The 20,787-nt window shown below is 38.3% G+C and overlaps 1 protein-coding gene across 1 annotated transcript in view; it reads left to right on the top strand.

Annotated features, from left to right (window-relative positions):
• The window catches only part of LOC134530909 (beta-galactosidase-1-like protein 2), a 32,669-nt gene extending 13,011 nt beyond the window's left edge, over positions 1-19,658 (top strand). Inside the window, exons 5-12 of the mRNA XM_063366211.1 lie at positions 823-982; positions 4,190-4,342; positions 10,714-10,863; positions 12,591-12,778; positions 15,354-15,601; positions 16,226-16,411; positions 17,235-17,451; positions 19,497-19,658. Of these exons, the coding sequence (XP_063222281.1) occupies positions 823-982; positions 4,190-4,342; positions 10,714-10,863; positions 12,591-12,778; positions 15,354-15,601; positions 16,226-16,411; positions 17,235-17,451; positions 19,497-19,571 (1,377 nt within the window). The 3' untranslated portion in view covers positions 19,572-19,658. The remainder of the gene's footprint in view (positions 1-822; positions 983-4,189; positions 4,343-10,713; positions 10,864-12,590; positions 12,779-15,353; positions 15,602-16,225; positions 16,412-17,234; positions 17,452-19,496) is intronic.
• The last annotated feature ends 1,129 nt before the right edge of the window (positions 19,659-20,787 follow it).

The following is a 20,787-nucleotide window of genomic DNA, read 5'->3' as shown; positions in this document are numbered from 1 at the left end:
CTAAAAATGCCTAATATTCAATTACACTTAAAAATTTTCATTCCCCAGTCACTCAGTTTTACACACCGCACGCCTCGCTGGGCCGCACCTCATGCGCAACTCTCGCCGCAGCACCCCTCGTGGGTCTCCGCCGCGGGACTCTGTCGCCGCACTCCGCTACCGCCGTCGCATTTCCCTTCGCCGAGGCTCCACTCGACGCTTCGCTCGGAACTTCACTTGGGACTCTCTCGCCCCGGAAATTCGCCGCACCCGCGGCACTTTCACCCGGAACAGAACTCTCCGCCCTGGAACCTTCGTCCAGGGACTTCGCCGCTCCGCCGCGGGAAAACTCCCGACTCCTCACTCCTCACTGACTCACTAACTCTCGGAGGCCGGCGTCCTGGCTTATATATCACAGGTGCCACTTCTAGAATTCACAAGCGCGGCTGGGGCCAGTCACGTCATTCCGCGCCGACCCGATGGCAGAATTCTCTCGAAACACGCGTTGGCGGCTCGCGTAACTCCGCAGCTGTCAGGTGCCGTGTTAACGTTGCCGCGCGGGGGGCGGAGGGAAGAAGGGGGGAAAGCGACGATCCTTGTATTCTACCAGGCGCGCGCGGCACGTCTCACGTTGCGGCGGCCACGTGTTGTCAGCCAGCTAGCTCTGCACCTGAGCGCCGATTGGTTATGCCGGTTCCGATCCGTGCAGAAACGTAATCCCCCTTTCATCCTTCCCCTTTTTTTTAGCCGTTACGTCCTCGGTTCCTAGTGACACGTTTCGATCGGACTGTGAAGCTCAGCTCGCGGGACGTTTTGCCCGCACTGTATAAAGCGTGTCGGCAGGTGGAGAACGAGTACGGGCTGATAGCGAAGGGCCAGAAAAACCCCGACACCGCCTACCTCGAGCAGTTGTACCAGCAGATGGTGAAGCACAACCTCACCGCTCTCAAGTTCACGATGGACAACCCGCTCCGCTCCTACAAGAACGGCTCCGTGCCGGGAGGTGAGTGCGCCCTTGCACACGAGGCCAGTCACGTACCTTGGGAAGGAGGGAAGGGAGGGTTGTAAATTGAGACTCTTCCCCCCCATCGCGGTAAATTCCCCCCCCCCCCTCCGCATAAAAATATATCATTCACATTAACAAATGGAAATAATTTGAAAGTAAACAGCAGGCAAAGTGATTCTATCCCACCTTCTCACTCCCCCCCCTCCCCCCAAACAAATATTAATTTTTCGTACACTCCTGTGCGAGGCTAACTGCCTGGTTCAATAAATAACAACAGTATCGACCTTTACGTGACGTTCAGTTAAATCAGTGGTTTTTGTCGTGCAAGTTGCTTGCAATGCAAGTCTACGTAGTCTGTACAGTATCGATAATTTTTATTCAAAATATTCCCCTTATACATTTATCTGTTCAGAAACAATAAAGTGAAGTGATAAATAAATCATGATTAATAATTCGTATTGTTTGGCCAAATCATGCAGTACTCCATGCATCGTATTTTTTGTGTTTTTTATCAACGTAAATAAAATGTAAAAGCGTTTTCCACCTGAGCTAAAAATTATAAATTTTAGCTTAGTTCGCTTAGTATATTCCTCACTAGTGCCAGTAGTGCCAGTCCATAGGGCATGCCGGACTGGTGTATGCCGGATTGTCGGAAGACTACTCTATAGATGTAAACATAAATGGATTACTGTCGTTTCAATGATCGGAACGAAGAATTAGGAAATATCGTATGTGTAGAAGAGTACAAATCACACAGGCATCCGGGTCTGAACGTATTGCTCTTTCGCAGGAACGAAGATTTGCAAGAGTAAAATAAATGTTAGAGCTAACTTATGCCCATTCGTGATAGCGATCCGGAAAGTTGCATATATAAGACGAAGATCCAGGATTTTCAAGATGGCGGCCATATCAGAAAGGGGCACATCATAATCCAAAATGGTGGAATGTTCTAGAATCCAATATGGCGGAAAACAAAATGGCGGATGTGACAATAATCTAAGATTTCACAATCCAAGATGGCGGACCCCGGCATCACACACCGCCACCAGCCACCGGACCTTCATTTATATACTACTAACAACAATATGAGAACTGCTGGCGGCCATATTTTGCTGAAACTAAACCGTTCATTAGACTAGTTCGGGTGCAAAAGTCGTCGCGTTGGAAATTCTCCGCCATTTTTTTATTTGAGCCACCACCATAGCTTCCTCCTAAGTCGCTAAAGCCGACTTAGTGGCAGATGACTCTCCCTTCAGAATTGGTTGGAGAGGTAATTAATGTTTCATCATTTATATTTTGCTTTATTTTATATTTTTAAGTTAAAATAAAATATTAAACTTACCAATATAAATAAACTACGGAAATATAGTGAGATTATTAGAAAATGTTGCCAAGTACAGTTTCATGAAACATGGTATTTTGTTATATCTAGGCAGAAAAAGGATTTATGTTTCGGGAGAAAGAAAATGCTCATAATATTTCTTAAAGCTCTGTTAGAAATTAACGAATTCAGCAAGTGGGCTAATATTTTGTCTCATTTTCGACAGCGTTACTACTTGTACATATTTCTGTAACTTACCCAATTTTTACAATAATCCTACGATATGTGCCCTGATGACATCGAAATGGTCCCCTATTTTTTTCTCTTCAGCATGTAGCTGAACTTACACTTGGGGTGATAATGTTGCGTATTAGCAAATAAGTTTTATAGACCTCTGCTAATTATACTTTCACTTCCTTGTCATATACACATCGACATTTTGAGTGTCGAACGTGCTCACCTTTCCGGATTTAAGTCGCACCGCACTCTCACTGGGCTCACGTATTAGCTCGAACCCTATGAATGGAGATGAGTTATTAACTGTCAGTGATCGCGGTGTAAACTGTCAGTATGCAGACTTCAGGACGAGCGGGCGCGCCCAGACTGGAATATCCCACTCCCGGGGGGTCGCTTTAGACTTTCATCCGAGCGACAGCAACGGTGCCTCTCTCGTTAACCTCGCTCTTCTAATTCCGAAGTGCTGGCCGTTTTAAACTGGACGTCAAGCATAAATTATGTTTCGAACACCTTCTTAAAAATCCATTTGGGTTTTAGCCTATAAATAGGAGCATGCGTATTTCGCGGAAAATTTTTAAGACAGTTGAAAGTTAAAACATCGTTTGTGTTTCGTGACTGGGTGAGTTTCTTCAAGAACATGCCAATTGTTACAACGCCAATCACAACAATTCAGTGCAGAAGCAAATGCGTCCTGAGTGGCTCGGTCAAATAAGGCAACGACTTATCTCGCAGACAACTGCCAATCACAAGGAAAAAAAACAATGGTGCGTACTTACAGTCTAATAGGAGCTCAGATTTTTTTCTCGCGAAAAATGCCTGCCCCTACCTTTAAAGGATCCTTGAAAAGTAAAACCTAAACGATTATAGCTATATCTACTGACTCCCAAATCGTTTCAAGAATCTCTGCAGAATCGCTGATGCAGCCTTTCGTGAAATGATGAGTCGTTCAAATTCTTCCCATGCAATATTGTGGCATATGAGTTTTTTTTTGCACTTCATTGTCTGTAACGATAGTCAGTCAAATACTGTCTAAACTTTTCTGTGCTTATCTTATGCTATCAAATTATTCACTTGAAGGTGTAAACATTGAAAAAAATTACCTGAATATATAGTACGAACAACGCAAACGCAAAACGAAGAACGCAAACAAATTACTGTCAAAAAAGTACTTATTCGTTGAAACGCCAGGTTGTGTTATCATTAAAAGAACTCAAATAGCCCTTCACAGCTAGTTTATCATTTAACGCAGTCTTAAAAATAAAGGTTCCTTTGGTTAAGACTGCATTGGTAAATGACACATCCGCACAATTCGGAAACAGCAAAAAGTATCTAGGATACGTTAGAAGTATTATTTTATCGCACTTGAGTTGGTGTATGAAAAGTTTTTTGAGGACATATTATCTAATATGTGTAAAATATAAACTTTGCTATTGGACAAGTAGGGATTTTTTTTTTATTATTTCAAATAAGTACTTATTGTTTCTTATAAACTAAACTTCCGAAATCATTAGCCACACAAAAAATACTTTGTAAAAATTAACTGTACTTGTCTACTCGTAAAACACCATACAATCTAATAGAGGAGTGTCGCAGATGCAGACGTACTGCCAATACAGACACGTGACCATCATGGTTGCTTGTTCCAGTGCTGATGACTGCCAACTTCGAAACGAATCCAGTTGCCCAGCTGACGGAACTGAAGAGGCAGCAACCCGACCAGCCGCTATGGGTCACGGAGTTCTACCCCGGGTGGTTCGACAATTGGTTCGACAGCCAACACTTCACCAAAAGCACTGAAGGTAGCCTTATAGTCCTGCACAAGTCAATTAACATGTTTTAAAATAATTGTGACGATGACGATGAAGGCTGGTTGGGATCCCAGTGTATAGTGATAGAAATACTAGAGCTGGAGAAGGTACAGCTCAGGGCAGTGAGATGGGTAATGGTTATGTGGAGGAGAAGGGAAGGAAAGACCGTCAATGATGATCAAAGAACTGAGGTGAGAAACACTACAAAGAGCAGGCGGGTAGAAAGGCTGGCGAGGAGAATATTCAAAGTGTTAAGGAAGGGAAGGGGGCTGTGGAAAGCTGGGAGAAGTGTAAACATTGGGACGAGAGACCACGAGTGGAAGAAGATACAGAGAGAGTGGAGACGAACATAAATAGGGAAGCACTCATTTCTAGTGTGGACAGGGTACGAGTGGAACGGTCTTGAGGACTAGGTATTGGAAATGAGTTTCGAAGGACCTACGGAGAGTTAAAAGAAATGGGAGAGTGAAGTAGAGCGAGGACCTTTTGCTACTGGGCGAGAGCCCAATTGCAGATGCATATTTTAAATTTAATTATTAATGGGTAGATGGCCATGGCGTCATTGGTACCGACTAGACGTACTAAGGCCGTGTCCGACTGCGCCTGTACTTATATAGGTATACATGTACTTACATATACATGTCCCCGCAAGTGGCGTTACAAGGGCTTTTCGAACTGGAAGTGGAGTATGCAAGTATCAAATTAAATGAATCTGTGTACGTCTCGCGTACTTCGTGTTAAAGAAACCTCGCCATTTTGAAAGAAGTTATAGGTTATTTTTATATGTAAAATGTAAGTAATTTCAAGTCTTGCAAAGTCATATTCACTTTATATTTACTTAATTAATGAATTGAATAAAAATTAAGTAAATAAACACGTTGATAAGGAAATTAAAATAAATAAATACACATGCATACTGGTCGTAACTGCGAAACAAGGGTAGAATTATTCAGCTTATTGCCGTATATTCGTGTGACACTAATTAACAGTAAATAGTAATTTCAGTTACACATTACTTTTTCAATAAAAATGATTTGTTAATAAAAAATAATGTGAAAAACCTGTTCAGCTAGCTGAAGAAGCCAAACCCAGATTCCTATACCCATCCAGATTCGTCAAGTACGCCACAAGGGCATTTTAAGTATGTAAGATCTCACGTACAAAACTGCGTACTTGAATTTGGACATGACCTAAGTAAAAATGTATTAGACTGGTATTTGGTGCGCGCACGTGCGAGTGTGATTTGTGTCAATTTAACAGAAAAAGTTGCCAATGCAAATGTTTGCTGTGCAATTCTGTGCGGAAAGTGTAATAAGAGGGCAATAACAGAGTGAAAAGGTGTTTGATTATATTACAGCAAGCGAAAGGAAGGGCAAGGCGTTCAAGCTAACTAGATGTATACTCTGGTATTAATAATAGAGTATGCAATGCATTCAATACAATATTTACTGACTATTCTGTTGCAATCGGCACATTAACTCAAAGTAAGCATGTTAGGGGTATCAACAGTGCCCTAGAATACTTTTAACTAGAACTGAAATAAAGTAAACAACAAAGAAAAACCCGCATATCAGTGCATTCAAAAAGTACTGCACACAGCCAAACGAAGTGAAGAAGTCCGCAAGATACCCAAAATGCCTTATCCCGAAATACACTTCAGAATTGTTAACACAGATCCAGAACAAACCTAAGACAATGTGATAAACAAGTAGGTACAACAAAGAGAAAACAAATGCAATCCTGGACTCAACCGACCAGCAGCCAACATTTCCCAAGCAGGCATCAGGAAATGGAACTCACCAGATCGCAGTAGGGAAAGACCGTGCAAAGTCCTGTAGTATAGCACTTAAAGAAAATACACAGGGCCTTACGAAACAACAATGTTATAAGCTGAACCTACCCGATTAAAGAATGGGAATTTCGATGAAGGAAACATTATAATTTTCAGAAAGGGTTAGGAGGTGGATGTAAAGGAAACCTGAGATCTGCCTCAAAAACAGTTTGAATTTAGGTTGCCCGACTCAACCAAAAGTCAACAGTATAGAAATCACAAGATATGTTAAGGAAAATGTAACATGTGGGAAAGTTACTTGCGAATAATTTAACAGTAAAGGTGTAAATAAAGCTTTCAAACTGAGCGTTCATTTCGAGTAAATGACATGGTGTATAACCCTGAATTCTGGCCAGATGGAATTAAGTTCTCTGCCATTAGATTTCACAGCTAAGAAAGAGCCATACAACAAAACCGTCTCTGAAATGCCATGGGACCATGCCTCAAGAGCATGATCAACACTATGCCAATATATCAGGTTATGGATGACATACTAATACTCACTTTATGATAGAACCGATCCACATAAATATTCATATTACAACAGCCACAGCCTCGCTTCACAAAACTGTGGTTAGCACCCCTCCTGCAAGTTATAGTGCAGTCACCTAATAAGCTGGTAGTTAAATGCAAGAAAGATACTTTGGTGTATACATATTTTCAGGTGATCTGAGTAGTATAATTGATTAGCCATGTTGGAAGAGTGAAATAGAAGTTCCCCCTTTTTAGTATCAGAGGGTCTTCCTGTGATAAAAACGACAAGAAACAATATATGTGTGCCAGAAAGGAGCGATTCAACTTTTATTCTGCAATAGCCAAATGCCAGTTGACGATATATACCTTGTTATTGGTGTTGTGAGGTCAGTCTGTAGGTGGCTTCTGTGGAGGAAGGATCTGATGTTTTTTTTTTATTTTTTGCTCTTACCAGTTTCGAACCAAGGACTGGAATCGATCTAATCAATCAGTATTCTAATAAGTTAATTTTTTGGTGAATTTTGAAATTTTTTTCATTAAAATCGGATAATAAATAAAGATTTTCAAGATGGCGCCTTTCACGATAATTGATACAGTGGTGTCATAATTCTAAACGATGGGTGTGGCATAAGACATTTTATTACTTTTTATTTATAATTTTTTTAATATATTAATAAATTACTGGTTTACTCTCGCCGGGAATCAAACCTAGGACCGAAATCGTATAAATAACTAAACATTTGAAGTGGGCGATTTTTAAAATATTTATTGGAAGTTTTTCGGAATTACTAGCATTAAAATTACGGATTTTCAAGATGGCGGCCGTAACGAAACATGCAACATTAATAGGATCCAAATGGCGGTAGTAGCTTAAAGTGTAACGATGACATCGTACTCAACTAAGATGGCGGGCGTAACGAAACATGCAACATTTATATAATCCATGATGACGACCGTAACGATAAGTGCAACAGTGGTTTTTAAGTAATATTTTATTAAATTTTTATTATTCGATTAATTAGTTTTTTTAATGATTTTTAAAAGTTTTTCCATTTTGCTAACATAAAAATTATATATTTTCAAGATGGTGGGCATGACGTCATACTAGGTAACAATATATATACTTTGACATAAGTGGTGGGGGTCAGTCTGCCAGCAGCCACCATGAGGGAAGGATCAGTCGCCATTTTTATTTTTATATTTTTGTCCTCACCGGGTTTGAAACGAGGACTCCGAGTCCATGTCGTAAATGTAAGTTTTTAAAAATATTTTTATTACAATTTTATATTGAATTTTTTTATGAATTTTAATATTTTTTTCATTAAAATCGGATAATAAATATTTTCAAGATGGCGGCCGTAACAGAAATTGCAACGGTGACGTCATACTCCTAGATGACGTCTGCGGCTTAGAGCGGCTAGCTCTTAGGACTTTTAAGCCGCTTTTAGGAATTTGTGTTTTTTCTAAGGCAAAAGTTTTTGAGGTTTTTCGAAATCCAAATTTTTGAATTTTTGAGGAATAAAACGAGAAAGTTTTCCTCGAAAAGAGAAATTTGAAATTTTTCAAATTTTTTGACAATTTTTGACAGATTTTTTCCCCAAAAAATGAAAATTTTGGCGAATGATGAGGATTTTTGGGTAAATTTAGGCTAATTTTGCCAAATTTTGGAGTTCAAATTCAAGGTCAAGGGTCAAGGTCACTGTCATCCAAGATGGCCGCCGTGACGTCACAATCCAAGATGGCGGTCGGCTCCACTCCTTAAACCCTGTCCCCGGAGCCCCCAAACTATACTACTCTTATTAATTATATTACACCTAATGCATGATAAAGTATTAACTGTAATTAAAACAATTTATTATTAAAGATAACCAGTCCGGCTTTGGCGGACTTCGGTTCGCCTCGTGCATGTTCGGTACGTCTTTTCGTAGTTTATGCCTTGACAAAATATTAATTACTTAAAGTACCGTACATAAAACACTCCCGGCCGATCTGCCGTCACACGCCACTTGGGGAAAAATAAGCAAAAAGAGTATTACAATGTTTATCTCTAGTTAAAGGGGTGTGGTGCACTGCTGCTACAGCGCCCTCTTGACGTCCGTGGCGCGCTATTCAAACACAACCACCCGACGACGTACTTACGACGGAGCGGCTGCCAGTACGGGAAGTGGGACGGGGGTGGTGGGGGGGGGGGGGGGAAGGGGGTGAGGGGAAAGGTGGCGGAGGCTAACCAGGCTTCTGGGACGCAGGCCCGGTTGACGTCAATGACTTGAAGTTTTTAATGATACCTTGATCCATAGGTTATAATTTTGATGTGGTATTGGCGGGCAGATATTGGATTTTAACAGCTTTCATTATTTGAATATAATTATGTGCTGTACAATTATCAAGGAATAACAAGATTTTTCTTTTTTCTTTGGCCATTTTCTTATCAATATTTATGAGCCAGTTTTTGAAAATTGCAGAAGTCATCCATGCTTTTGTATTTGCTTCATATTGCAAAGGTAGTGATTTACATCTTGAAAAACGAGGTTTTTTAGATTTGCCGATGACCAATGGTGAGAGTTTTTCTGTGCCTGACATGTTTGCTGCTAGCAGAATAGTCAAACGTTCCTTGCTATGCTTACCACCATGGCATTTAACATTTTTAAAAGTTAAAAGTCTTATCAGGAAGACATTTAAAAAACAGCCCCGTTTCCTCAGCATTAAATATATTGTCAGGTTCGTAACCATGTAACAAATATTGCAATTCACTTTTCCATTTGTTACAAGTTTCAATGTTGACACTTGCACTTTCCCCACAAATGTTTTTAAAAACAAGTTCATGTCTTCTTTTGAACTTTTCTAGACATCCATTACTGACCCTGAAATTAGCGAGTCCCAATGATTTAGAGTATGTTTCCGCTTTTTCTTGAAACAGTGGTCCAACTAAGACTGATATTTTGGCTCCGACACTGCTCCAACCATTTAAGTAAGCACTCCTCCAAGCCCGGAAATTCTGCTATTCGTCGTCTTCTGCAGGACAAACTTTGACCGTTTAATATTTTTCTCATGATATCTGATTCATTTTTTATTATTGTACACAGATTACTCATTGGCAAGGTCAAATTGTTTAGCAACATCTTTCTTCTTTTGACAGCTCTTCACAGCTTCGAGCACTTCCAATTTTTCAGCGAGACTCAAAGTTTTCAGTTTACGTTTCACAGCACTCATGTTTTAACAATTTTATTTGTAAATTGTTGTACAAATTGATGTGTAGCAGTCATAACAGTCGACAACAAATGACTTGCTTCGCTAAAGTTCAAATGAAATCAAAAATAATAAAATTAAACACCTGACATCAAGCAAGCAAACACATGAGTCATAAATTCGTGGTAATCATATTTATTGTATTTTCCTAAATTGATTTCTAAGAAACAATGGTGTACTTACATTGTCGACAAATTCTTAAAGTCGGCAACGTATTTTTCTTCGAACTATAGAGGTAATAAGTTTCAAATAATCGAGTTGTAGAGGTTGTAAAATCTGTACCAAAATGGTTTGGAGGGACTCACTGATTATTTCGACTAATAGAGGGTTGAGATTTCGAGCAACGGAGGTTTTGGGGCTTGAATGGAAGGGAACACAAAATTTTTTCGAGTTAGGGAGGTTTTCGACTTATCGAGGTTCGACTTAAAGAGGTTCTACTGTATATATATAAAAATTTCTATAAGTTCTAAACCAAATTTATTGACTGATTCATCATAACTGAGAACAAAAGCAAGTTTTACCTGCATTTTATGTTTTCCATGTCTCATTGCAGTTTATTAGAAATCTCTACATAAAATTATTTTTGGTAAGCTGCATCAAAACAGCGTTAGAATTAATCAGTTATTTCTTATATTCTGGTGGCTTTACTATTTGGCATCAAATGTAAAATCTATCTTTGGTGTGTGCCAGTGATATAGCAAGTTACTTAAGAAAAAAATGACACATTTAATTAGTTAGGCTTACAAGTTGCCTTTCTTATTTAATTTATAAATTAAATATGTTCATAGTCTGTTTCTTTTTTTTTTTTCAGTTTTCATAAACACCACTCGTGATATCCTAGACATGGCATCATCTCTCAACTTGTACATGTTCCACGGCGGCACAACATTCGGCTTCTTGACTGGTGTCGTACACCATCCACAAGGCACCCCTACCATGAAGTTCCACGTCAGCAGTTATGGTGCGTACGTTTCTACCTAAGGTTGCTCATGTCGCAAATCACTTTTGGTAAAAGCTCATCACACTGCTCAGATCAGTAGTATTTCATTTTGTCACAAACTTTTCATTGAATAATAAGTCAGAAATTTTTTTGATGCTAAGTTGACAGAATAGCTCTACAGTAAACAGGCAATAAAATATGTCACAAGCAAATTAGGAAAATACCTTACAATCTCATAACAGTATTATAATAATTATAGTCAACTTTAGACTATTTTTCATACCAGTACTATTCACTCAAAAGGCCCACGCCAGTACTGAAAGTTCAATAATAATGTCTTTCAGTACTCGCCAGTGATGTGTAAACATCTTACCTCGGTAACGAGCAAATTCACGTGTTCTCATGTTGTTCATGTTACCAATAAACATATAATACGAAAATCGGACACAAAATTTAATGCTGAATTCTTTACAATAATGTCACACATATAAATAATATACTGATAAATACAATATTCGCTTTTCAAGTAACAAATTTTCTGGACACGAATCATACACCATTTCAATGAAATCATTTTACGACAGTTAAATTCTTGTTTGTAGAACATTTTTGTAGAACATTCATTGTTTGTAGAACATTTTCCGATTCAACATTATCCAGACACTTAAGTATTCCATCTTGAATACACTCTATTATTTTCAACAGAACAATTTTTTCAGTTCCGAATTCAACCTTGTAAAGCAATTTAGACCAATTAGTTGTACAAATGTTTTAAACTTATTATGTTGTGATCAACCTGGAGGGGAAGTACGTATGAATTCAGATTCACGCTTTATAGATTTAGATGATTCTGACATCTAAGTATTTTGTATAAAATTCTGGCAGGTATTCTTTTAGTACCTGCAGATAATTAAACACATCTGAACATCTTGTAAAAATTATCCTTATATTCAAAACAAACGCAGTCAGTGAAACCACATTTTTACAACTTTATATCAGACAAGAATAGATCCTATATTAAGGTTTATAAAGGTATTTATTCAAATAAATATTCATTTATACCAAATATATAATTAAATTTACATTTTCATTCATTGAAAAAATTCCAACATTCTCTTGACTACAAGAAAATATGTAACACAATTTAAAAGTCTTACATTAACAGGAATACAAAATCAGTTCGATCTTATATTTGAAAACAGAATTATCACAAAGATAAATTAAATAAATATTAATTTTTTACAGATGTTTCTTCTATTTGCAAACTTAAAAGGAATCTTAATTTAAATAAATAATTAAGTGAAAACGAACACTATTTTGAAATTGTGTATTCTAAAATAGGACAAAAATCCTACAATCAGTTGTATACAATCCAAATAAAGAATTCCACATAAAACTTCGCACTACTATTTAGCTAACAAAATATGACCACTCATTACAATAAATTATTATTATATTTTTAATTATTAGGGAATAAGGAAAAGCCAGCGCTCAACATATCCCACATGTCAACATTCATATTGACTTCAGAATGTGTTCATAAACTGACATATTTTTTTAATATTCTTTGATTGATAGCAGCATACAGCTATTTGAAGTAATTCACCCAGTATCTCTAACCAAATATACTTTAAGGGTGCACTTTTTTCACAAACAAGTTTTCAAGTCGACCCTTTCTTGAATAGTTTATAAATTTAAGCTCCCTGCTGTTGTCAGTTAGGTGCTGACACAGTTGTTTCATGCTACAGATTTTGACGCACCCCTCTCCGAAGCAGGCGACTACGGGAAAAAATACAATGCCACAGCTGAACTGATCAAAAAGTACTTGAAGGTGGAAACCAAACTACCGCAAAGGCCTCGCGAGAGCATCAAAGAATCTTATGGTACAATTCCTTGTACTGGACAGCTTACTCTAGACCAACTGATACACCAAGTGGTGAGTTACACATGACAGTAACATTGCTAGTGACAACGTAACCTGATGTAGATGTGTTGTAGGATACTATTGTGTCCTCCCTGACATGCTGTTAGTGCTTCGCCCGCTGTTCAACATCTTCCTTGTGTCCTTCCACTCCCGAACCCGATATCAACACACTCAACCGAACGACTTCACAACACCAACAAGCCGACCCCCGCATGGCCACCAACCTCTCCACTACACAAGTCCTACACGACACTTCCCCCCTTAAGATCCCAACACGTAGTCTTGCAGCCTGCTGGGTACCTTCCTTGCCCTGCTCGAACTCCGAGTTGGCTGTGTGTGTACCAGCTCCAAACACAGCCCCTCCCATTACTCTCGTCCCTGGTCGTGAGGGTGCTCAAACCCCCTGAAAGTAAGGTTGGTGTTCCCACTAGTGATAGTCAAGCCAGCTGCTGGTGCATACCCTTCAGCTCCAGATTCTCTGCCGGTTGTTTTTGTCTGGACACTGGTTCCTTCGCTGGCTCCGTCGGAACAGGGCACCTGTGTGTGGTCACTGATATCTTTGCCGGCTTCCTCAGAACCGTCTCGTTGGTCTACATAAGCTGGTGCGGGGTGGCACCACCACGTCTGGTACATGCACTGCCATTGGTGCTTATAGATGGAAATGTTTGGTGTGCTGGATGTGCTACATTGCTTCTCAGTAATTGGTCCACGCGACGTCTATATGTGTAGCCACTCTCGTCTTGGGCAGTGTATGTTACCGACCCTTGTTTAGCTACAATTGTTCGGTGAGACAATGTGACGTCACTCAAGGCCCGTCTACAATAGTCCGAACCTGTGCGTGGTCCGTGTCCTTATCCGAATGTGAGTGACGTCACACTCACATTCGGATAAGGACACGGACCACGCACAGGTTCGGACTATTGTAGACGGGCCTTGAGTGACGTCACATTGTCTCACCGAAAACTGCCCTGTCCACAATTGCGATGTCCGATGTCCGATTGTATTGATTTCTAAAGTTGCTACCAGAGCGCAGTAAATGTGCCAAATCAAATGTTTTTGTTTATTGTTTTGATGCTTTGTAGTTTGAGATTGAACTTTTGAAAGTTGTGGGAGTTCAATTTTATATATTTATTCAGTAAGGCAAAGTGGCAAATGTAAATGCTAAAAAATGAACTCATATCACAGCAATCGAACAGCACTAATTTAAATGTCGTCTTGCTCTTCTTGAATTACAACACCTTCCATTTCCTTCAATAACAAAAACAAACACCACGTTTTCAAACGGGAACCGGAAATTCAAATATCGTGAGTGTTCTGTTCCTTTTCTGTGTCCGAAGTACACAGGTTGGGACAAAAAGTTCAAATTGACGAATGTCTTCGGACCAGGTAGGTTCGGACCTTCGCCCACTTGACGCATGACGTCAGAGGGTCACGTGGACCAATCAGCGACAAGTGTCCTTCGAACACAGTTTAGGACATTGCTATTGTAGACGGGCCTTCACATTCGGATAAGGACTCGGACCACGCACATGTTCGGACTATTGTAGACGGGCCTTTATGAGGTCACGAGGTTATACAGCTCTGTTCCACAAATGGTAAAAAATATTGCCCTTTTTTCATTATTGTCTGTAATTTTGTTCGCCACAAAATAATACCTATCCCAAACGTTCCGAGTACATGTGCCACGTGTCACGCCCTGGAACGAATTCCCCAAACGCGGGAAACATCGCCATCGCAGTGTTTGTTTACTTTTTCCCCGCACGCACGCCCGGGTCGTAAAATAAAAATCCTCGTCACCACTGCACTGACATGCTGTTAGTGCTTCGTCCGCTGTTCAACATCTACCTTGTGTCCTTCCACTCCCGAACCCGATATCAACTCACTCAACCGAACGACTTCACAACACCTACTAGCGAACCCCCGCAGGGCCACTAACCTCTCCACTACAAAAGTCCTACACGACAGATATACTAGGTAGTGCGTTCTTCGGTTTGAGGCAGGGTCAGCATGGATGAAATACCACTGGCAATCTAACCTGAGGGAGAGGCCTGACGTACAGCCAGCCTGAAGAATGTGGCGAGGGGAGAGACGAGGTTAGGTTGGGGCAGCAACAGATTGGTGGGATAAACTGGAGAACCATGAGGATTGAGGAAGCACAATTGCTGTCAGTTCCCCATTCAGGATTCAAACCCAAATCGCTTAGATTCAGTGCGAGGCGGTTGGAGTCACCAGTTTGGATGCAACTTAAATCACAGCAGTAGTACTGTATAAGTTTGAGTCCCAAGAAGTTGCTTGATTTTTTTTAAAGTAATGTTCTTATAGTAATTAATTCCAACTTAGTTTTGTTTATTATTAATTTTTTCCATACTTTTGTTGAATGCTATTGGAAACATGTATTTACCAAAGTACTTTCTTCTGCAAGTCATACAGATCAGACTATTTTAATTAATTTGTGCATGACAAATATTGTTTGTGTGCGGTTTTTCACTTGATAATATAAACATAATTTATTTTGATATCTCAAGATTAAACAGAATTTCAGTCATTAATGCAACACAATATTGTAACATTGATACATTGTGCACAGGCATCTGAAGATCGCGTCCAGTCGGAGAATGTGGTAGCGATGGAACTCCTGAGCATCAACAATGGCAGCGGACAGAGCTACGGCTTCGTGGTGTACAGGAAAAGGGGCCTGGATATACCGCAGAGTTCTGTCCTCAAGATCACTGGCTATGTTTACGACATGGCTGTCGTCTTGGTTGACGGCAACCGCAAAACACAAGCCGTTACGAAGCTCGAAGACGTCACCAAATTCGGCTGTTGGCAATTGGAGTAGGTGCTTCCGGCACTAACAGTCATGACGGCGATACATTGAGTGCAATTTTTAAAAAAATATTTATGTTGAATGTTTTGAAATGTTGAATAGATATTTTCTACTTATATTAAGTTACAAATAAATATTTGCAAATTTCTAGCTATGAGTAAAATATTAAAAATATGATTGAAACAAGTGATAATAATTGAAAACTTTACCACAATTAAGAAAAAAAGGGTCACAATATAACAAATAAAAATAATGAAAGAATTAAGGCTAAACATTTACGCAATATTGGGTGTCATCAGAAACAATGAGGAGTGATGAGTTGAGAATGGAGCATTAACAGCAGACATTGGTTGGGGAAACGGGAGCACGAGGAAACCCACTGGCTACAGTAACTACCACACATTCACCACTTGTGGAAATACAAGGTTCAACGTCGCCAGGAACGAACCCAGATCGCTTCAGTTAGAGGCTAGTGATCTCATCAGTCAACCATAGTGGCCCCCAAAAACTATAGAAATTGTTAATAACAGTTACCTAAGTACATTGTTCAGTATAGTGGATGGATGTAATTGCTTTTATTCACATTGAAGCTGCACAATACACGGTGTCTGTGTGTGCCGGGATGTGTGCAGTGACGGCGAACTGGCGCTGGACGCAGACAGCAGCGGCTCCAACAAGACCCTGGACATCCTCGTGGAGAATATGGGTCGCAGAACCGCCAAGAAGGGCCTCTACGATGGCAACGTACTGCTCGGGGAACGGGCGATACAAGACTGGGAGATCGTGGCCTTGCAGTTCCACACCAGCTGGGTGAAGAGGTGACTGTTCCCAGCACGGCTGCTGGGCGGGTTAGCTACCAGAACGTCCCGCTCCAACTTGTCACTGAGGATGATGGAAACCCACATCACATGATTGACATGTGTACCTGAGGCAGAGCAGGAAATATGTTTGCCTCACTCCAGTTAGTTATTCATAACTTCCTTCACTCGACTTTTTGAGTACACAAAATTCTAATAACTATCATATAAATAATTTAAAATAAATATTAGTTTACTATGTACTTCATTGCTTACAGAAGAAGTACCTATTACTAGTATTACATGATTAAAAGATATTTATAAAAAAAATGTAATGCAGGTTGGCAAGTTGTCGTTTCACCTTTAAGCACGAGACTGTGGACTGGCGCGCAGTCTTTTTTTCGTGCATAGGTTGACTATGATATTTAAGTGGTAACCGTAACTATCATTTGGCGAAGAAATTAAGATTATAGTGCAAGGCAAGTCTCTTGAGTGCTTTCAAGAATCTGTACCGAATGTTTCATGCCTAAAATTTATCCTAGAAAATATTTCAGCCATTTTCACTCTTATAAAAGTACAGTTAAAAACAAAATGTGGAAACAGAACTACCCATCCCCACTCAAGATACTGTTAATGCTTTTTGGAAAAAGACACTACTCATGTACCTAAAGCAGTTTTTAAATCACATGGTTTTTTAAGAAGCTCTGCATAGCATATGTGTGCCCATGTAGGTGGGGCCCTTAATCAGTCCATTACCATGCATGTGTTGGATAGTCATTGGTTTCTGAAATGCTACGAAAATAGTTTCTATAGTCGAGACACACATGTTACATTTATTCTACAGGTTGTCAGGCTGGCGACAGGTGTCCAAGACAACTGGCCCCACCTTATTCAGAGCCGTCCTGAACATCTCTACACCCCACGACACTTTCATAGACATGTCCAAGTGGGGGAAGGGAAGCGTCTTCGTTAACGGGTTCAATATTGGACGCTACTTCAGTGTGGGCCCCGCACACACTTTGTACGTGCCTGCACCGTTACTATGCAAAGGATCAAATGAGGTAACTTAGCCTTTTATTTTACCACTTTTTTTAACTTTACTTACTGGTCATCACAACTGATTTCTCTTTCACTTTTGCTAACCAAAGATGTTTATTAACTATGCGTACTTATTGTTAAGCACTAGTGATAGAATAGTTCTTCATTGATTTTTATAAGTACATATATATTAAAACTTGTTTGTTAATTTTGTACCTATATACTATGTAAATAAATAAATATAGTTTTTTGGTTGTTGCCATATTACATAGGAGTCTAATGGCCAAGATGACCAAATGAAAAATTAAAGTTTACGGTTTTTCATCTCTTAGATCTGGTCTTTTTCCCTCTGAAATGATGATTAATGTTTAATAATTGGCTACAAATAACAAATTTTAAAAATCTATTGTATAATGACTGAATACTAAATAGTACAATTGTTGATTCAAATGATTTAATAATCACACAACTGATTTAAAAGCAAATTAAAATTATGCATTAATCCATCATTTACGAGACTCAGTCAAATATTTTTTTTTGCAGTACAGGAAGAATAAATTTTTCAAATTTTGGTGCACTCTCTCAAGTTAAATAAAATGTTTATGAAAGTTTTGTCTTGTTTTATCTTCACATTTTATTGTTTGACTTTTTTACAAAAGAGTTTATCAGTTGTTCATACTTACAGACAAAATAACATACCTATTTAGTCATAATTAAAGCTGAAAATATAATGTAGAACTCTGAATTTTATAGGTATGTATATTTATATACTATCATTTATCTATGCAGCTACACTTACAGGAGTAATAAAATTACAGTAGAACCTCAATTTACATATTTCAAGGGACCAGGAAAAAAAAATGTAAAAACCGGGAAAACGTAAAAAAAGGGAAGTGTTTAAAAATAATTTTTATTCTCACTACGATGGAAACAATATACACCACAGTAAATAAAATGTCAGAGATGCTTACATTTTTATGTAGGTATTAACAAGAATTTTACTATCTCAAATGGTGAAAAAATTAATCCATCCATACTTGTGGTAATTCACAATTGTTTTAAGTTGAACATGAAAATTTTGGTTCTTGAGTAAGAGATATGAATGTTGAAGCATCTCAAAATGTCCACTTTTTATGGTGAGATTTTATTACACAATTCATATTTGGACTTTGTGTATAATTGTGTATTAACATTAAATTAATTTCTTATTTTTAACGGAAATAATTCTAGCAAACGAACACAACTAGTTTCAAAATGCTTGTCCAAAATATTTCTTAAGTGATAAAATGAACATTGTTGATAATGCACGGGGATGCCATATTTTGAGGAATTTGGTACGTTACTATAAAACGTATTTTAATAATGGCACAGTAATCCTTTGTTTATGTAAAAATACACATTTACAACTTTATTTACATGTATAATACATTAAAGTTTAAAGGGAAGAAATATCAAAATAAAAATTATTTTCGCTTCCATTTCACCAATGTTTTGGTTCATGGCCGTATGGTTTACTGTGGCACACTGCACAAAAACAAAGTAAGTTTTTTATAATGGCAAACAAAGTTGCAGTGACCACACACTCGCACAGTAATGTATAATAATTAAACTTCACACTATTCGCTTTCAACTTTTATTGTTCAGTCTGAACTTTTCTGATGGTTTGCTATTAAATGCAATGCTGTTGTAATGTAAACTGAGAGAAATGCTTTCACATAAAGAGAGAAAGCAATGCTTTGATACTATAGGCCTATAGGGACAATGAGGGTGCAAGTAAAAAAATTATTATAATTTTGGGAAATCATAAATCCCGGATACGTAAAAGATGAGGTTCTACTGTATTTTGCTAATTTTAAGTTGCCATTTAAGACAGTGGTAGAATACCTGATATTTGTAGATTATTACACCAAATTATTCGGTGCACTACTAACTCTACCTTCCTCCATACATTTCTTAAAAGTGCCAGTGACTAATACTCCTGGAAATTGAAGTGCTGGTATTTATATGAGTTTATTAAAGATATTTTTTTAATATGATTCAGTTACTTATAATGATCACTTTTTTTCAGATTGCGGTGTTTGAACTATACACTCCAGCTTCACAAATCACCTTCACCACCATACCAAAACTAAACAATAAATAAATTGAATATGGTTTTTCTTGTTAAAGTACAATTTAGTGATGGTCAAATGTATCCATGAATAATAAAATAAACAGCCTCCCATTTTTTTTTTGTTTCACATATGATATCACACCTTTATTTTACTATTTTCACTGGGTTCTGAATAAGATTTTATTTTATATATCATAAAAGACAAAATAAATACTCACAACTTACAGTACGGACTCTGCCAGTTCCAATCTGCAGATCTCTGATTGACACTATCTGTACATCATCATCTCATCTTAAGAGTTCGGATATCAATTGATTACAAGTTACATTATTACCTATTTGTTCACTTCTACACTATAATACAAAATCTTTGTTTAGCTACCATGTTTTATCGCATTATCGTCGCACATTTTATACTAAAATCAAGTTTGAAAAGTAGGGGTGCGACGTTTATGCGGAAAAAAATTTTTTGTTAGGTATTTTATTCATAAAAACAAAACCCGTTCATGGAGAGTACGTTTATTTTAAAAAAAAAGTTGAGTATACAAGAGCACGCCAAACAATTTATATTAATTATAGTAATGCAACAAAAATCTTTCTTCAACTTTAAATAGAAATCTGTGACCTGAATGCGAGCCACTTGAATCTGTGACGTGAATTAACGCGTAACTATCGTCGTAGTACACACCACAAAAGAGTACGGGCTATTAAATGTAGTTAACTCGGCACTCGACAGAGTGTGCGCGTTGCAAGAATCGGCGAGATATATATATTCTACTACGTGTGCGCGCTCTATACAGGAAGTAACATAACCAACATGAATGATGCCAACTAGCACTGGCTACATTTTTATAAGTGGTACACCGCGGTGATGCAGACGAACAGATGAAGTTTATAATGTTTAAAAACGTCTTTCAAAGAAAATTTACATATCAAACAACTTCGTATTTCCGTCAATTAATTAAGTAAGCAGTAATGTCTGAATAAATATTAGATTTATACTTTAAAATACATAGTTTTATACGGAAAAGATACCTACACTAAGCACTCGGAATCTAATAGCGGGACCAAAAACATCATGCGATGTTTACACAAGAATTTTTTTTATCTACATTTTGACGCCCTAAAATATGGGTGCGACGATTATGTGATAAAACTGGGTAGTTTCCTTTTAAAAAAAAAAAAAAAAAAAAAAAAAAGTGATATATTTTTTCTTTACACTACCTGCTGTGAATATACTATAAAA

Source organism: Bacillus rossius, chromosome 3, assembly GCF_032445375.1.
Source record: "Bacillus rossius redtenbacheri isolate Brsri chromosome 3, Brsri_v3, whole genome shotgun sequence".
Classification (NCBI taxonomy): Eukaryota; Metazoa; Arthropoda; class Insecta; order Phasmatodea; family Bacillidae; genus Bacillus; species Bacillus rossius.
The sequence above is the reverse complement of the archived record's forward strand: the minus strand, read 5'-3'. Positions and strand labels throughout refer to the sequence as shown.